The sequence below is a fragment of the Penaeus chinensis genome, chromosome 17, assembly GCF_019202785.1.
Source record: "Penaeus chinensis breed Huanghai No. 1 chromosome 17, ASM1920278v2, whole genome shotgun sequence".
NCBI classification, from domain to species: Eukaryota; Metazoa; Arthropoda; class Malacostraca; order Decapoda; family Penaeidae; genus Penaeus; species Penaeus chinensis.
The window spans coordinates 2,019,756-2,022,255 of NC_061835.1; the positions used below are offsets into that span (position 1 = coordinate 2,019,756).

Genomic DNA, 2,500 nt, shown 5'->3' on the forward strand with positions numbered 1-2,500 from the left:
GTATATGTATCTCTGTGTATGTGTATGGATGTATTAATGTATGTATGTATGAATGGATGTATTAATGTATATGTATGTATGTATGTATGTATGTATGTATGTATGTATGTATGTATGTATGTATGTATGTATGTATGTATGTATGTATGTATATATGTATAAGTGTATGTATGTATGTGCGTATATGTATGTGGGTGTATGTATGTGCGTGTATGTATGTGCATGTATGTATGTGCGTGTATGTATGTGCATGTATGTATGTGCGTGTATGTATGTGAGTGTATGTATGTGCGTGTATGTATGTGCGTGTATGTATATGTGTATGTATGTATGTATGTATGTATGTATATATGTATGTATGTATATATGTATGTATGTATGTATGTATGTATGTATGTATGTATGTATGTATGTATGTATGTATGTATGTATATGTATGTATGTATGTATGTATGTATGCATGTATGTATGAGTATGTATATGTGTATGTATGTATATATAGGTATGTATGTATGAGTATGTATGTGTATATATGTATATGTGTATATATGTGTAAGTATGTGTATGTGTGTGTGTGTATGCATGTATGTATGAGTATGTATATATGTGTATGTATGTATAGGTATGTATGTATAGGTATGTATGTATATGTATGTATGTATATATGAGTATGTATGTTTGAGTATGTATGTGTATATGTATATGTGTATATATGTGTATGTATGTGTGTATGTATATGTGTGTGTATATGTGTGTATATGTGTTTGTATGTGTGTGTGTGTGTGTGTGTGTGTGTGTGTGTGTGTGTGTGTGTGTGTGTGTGTGTGTGTGTGTGTGTGTGTGTGTGTGTGTGTGTGTGTGTGTGTGTGTGTGTGAGCCTAATTACCATATTATGGTCCCTGTAACAGTAGTGAAGCATCCAGATCTAATGGGTAAAATTTAATTTTGGTCTGTGCTGTTGTAAAGAATGAAGAATAAAATATGCACATATTTCATACAAAGGAACCATAGGATATTTTGCAGAAAAAAAGAAAAAAAACAATAAAACAAATTAGAAAAGAAGTAAGCTTAACAGAAAATGGGGAAAAAAAATGGATAAAGAATCAGAGAAAGACCAAAAAAAGAGAGAAAAGCTAGCAAAAAACAACATAGGGAAAAAAACACACACAAATTCCAGAAAAACAAAACAAAACAAAAAAATGCAATAAGAAAGTAAATATCAGATTAGGCCTCGCTTACAGATTGGTTGGGATAAAAAATCTTTGCATTTCGACAATGTTTAGTGCATTATCTCCATCAACGTCATGCTCTTCAAACTTGCGCCTATCTTGGTCTTCTTCATTTGAAATATTGGTCTTGAGTATAGTGCCTGGAAGACAGTTTGGGGTAAGATGACCAAAGCTTTCTCTCAAAGCCTGGCAGGAAAATGTCTGATTGTGTGGCAAAGGGAGTGTCGAGTCTACTTGAAAAGACTGCGATGAAACAAGTTTCTCATCAAATCAACACACTGCCAGATTCAGTGTACCAATATCACAACCACAACCGAGTATGAAAAAATACAAGTATCTTTTACTACTGCTCAAACCATCAGAAAAACATTTATTTATATGCTATGAGAATCAAGCAATTTTGAAAACAAATTTACTTTCTCTCAAAATTTTTGATGCTAATTTAAGCTAATAAGACCTCTTTCTCATCTAACTCTATCGATATTCACAAAATCCAAATCAGAGTGCTGGTATCCTTACCAGAAATACCTACTAAAGGAAAAAAAAGAAAAGAATATTGAAAGACATCCAACAATAAGACATCAATGACATCAATGACAACATAGAACAACTGTTATGAAAGTTCTACCAAAATGCTCTAACTCAAAATGTAATTACAATATTACATTCACTGCTTGTAAAACATAGATGAAAGAAACCAAAACTACACGGTCCGCACCCACCACCTTTAATGAACACAGTGCATCATCACAAGAACAAGAAGGTGAAGTGAAGTGAAGGACAGCAAATTTCAGTTCACTGCATCACTTCATACAACTTTTGGCCAAAACCTGGTGTTTCTAGTGTCCCAAAAAATGTCCCATTGTCTGTGATCACGTGATACCCAAGCGGCAACACTGATCGCTTACTTGCTTGTTTCCATTAAAGGCCCAACCTCGTCAACCTCAAGGAAACCAGAATTATTTAAGTCAAACTTATCAAAATCTGGCTTATGCTTGCGCACAAATTCACGCTTCATCATAATTTCTTCATCAACCTCGAACTCTGTAAGTTGAGTGTAATGCACTGTAGCTATGACACACAAAGTCACATTAATTCAACTTCTCTAATACTAACAGTATGCTGGTAAAATGTATTACAACCTAGAGGGGTCACTCAAAATCCTACAATCTGGTTCTGGATTGCCAATGACTGGCTGAAGCATAGACTGTTCTAACTCACAGCATCTATTTTCTGAAGTTCACTAATATGGATAACAGATGTGAAGGCTG

The 2,500-nt window shown here is 33.9% G+C and overlaps 1 protein-coding gene across 3 annotated transcripts in view; it reads right to left on the reverse strand.

The window, feature by feature from the left end:
• Positions 1-2,500, reverse strand: part of LOC125033987 (reticulocalbin-2-like) — a 14,771-nt gene that overhangs the window by 5,264 nt on the left and 7,007 nt on the right. The window contains exon 6 of one of the 3 annotated variants that reach the window (XM_047625601.1): positions 1,240-1,369. The exons of 1 other annotated variant lie outside the window; for it this stretch is intronic. In XM_047625601.1, the coding sequence (XP_047481557.1) occupies positions 1,240-1,369 (130 nt within the window). Of the gene's footprint in view, positions 1-1,239; positions 1,370-2,137; positions 2,274-2,500 lie in introns of all 3 variants that reach the window. One more of the 3 variants, XM_047625600.1, reaches the window with a different exon arrangement.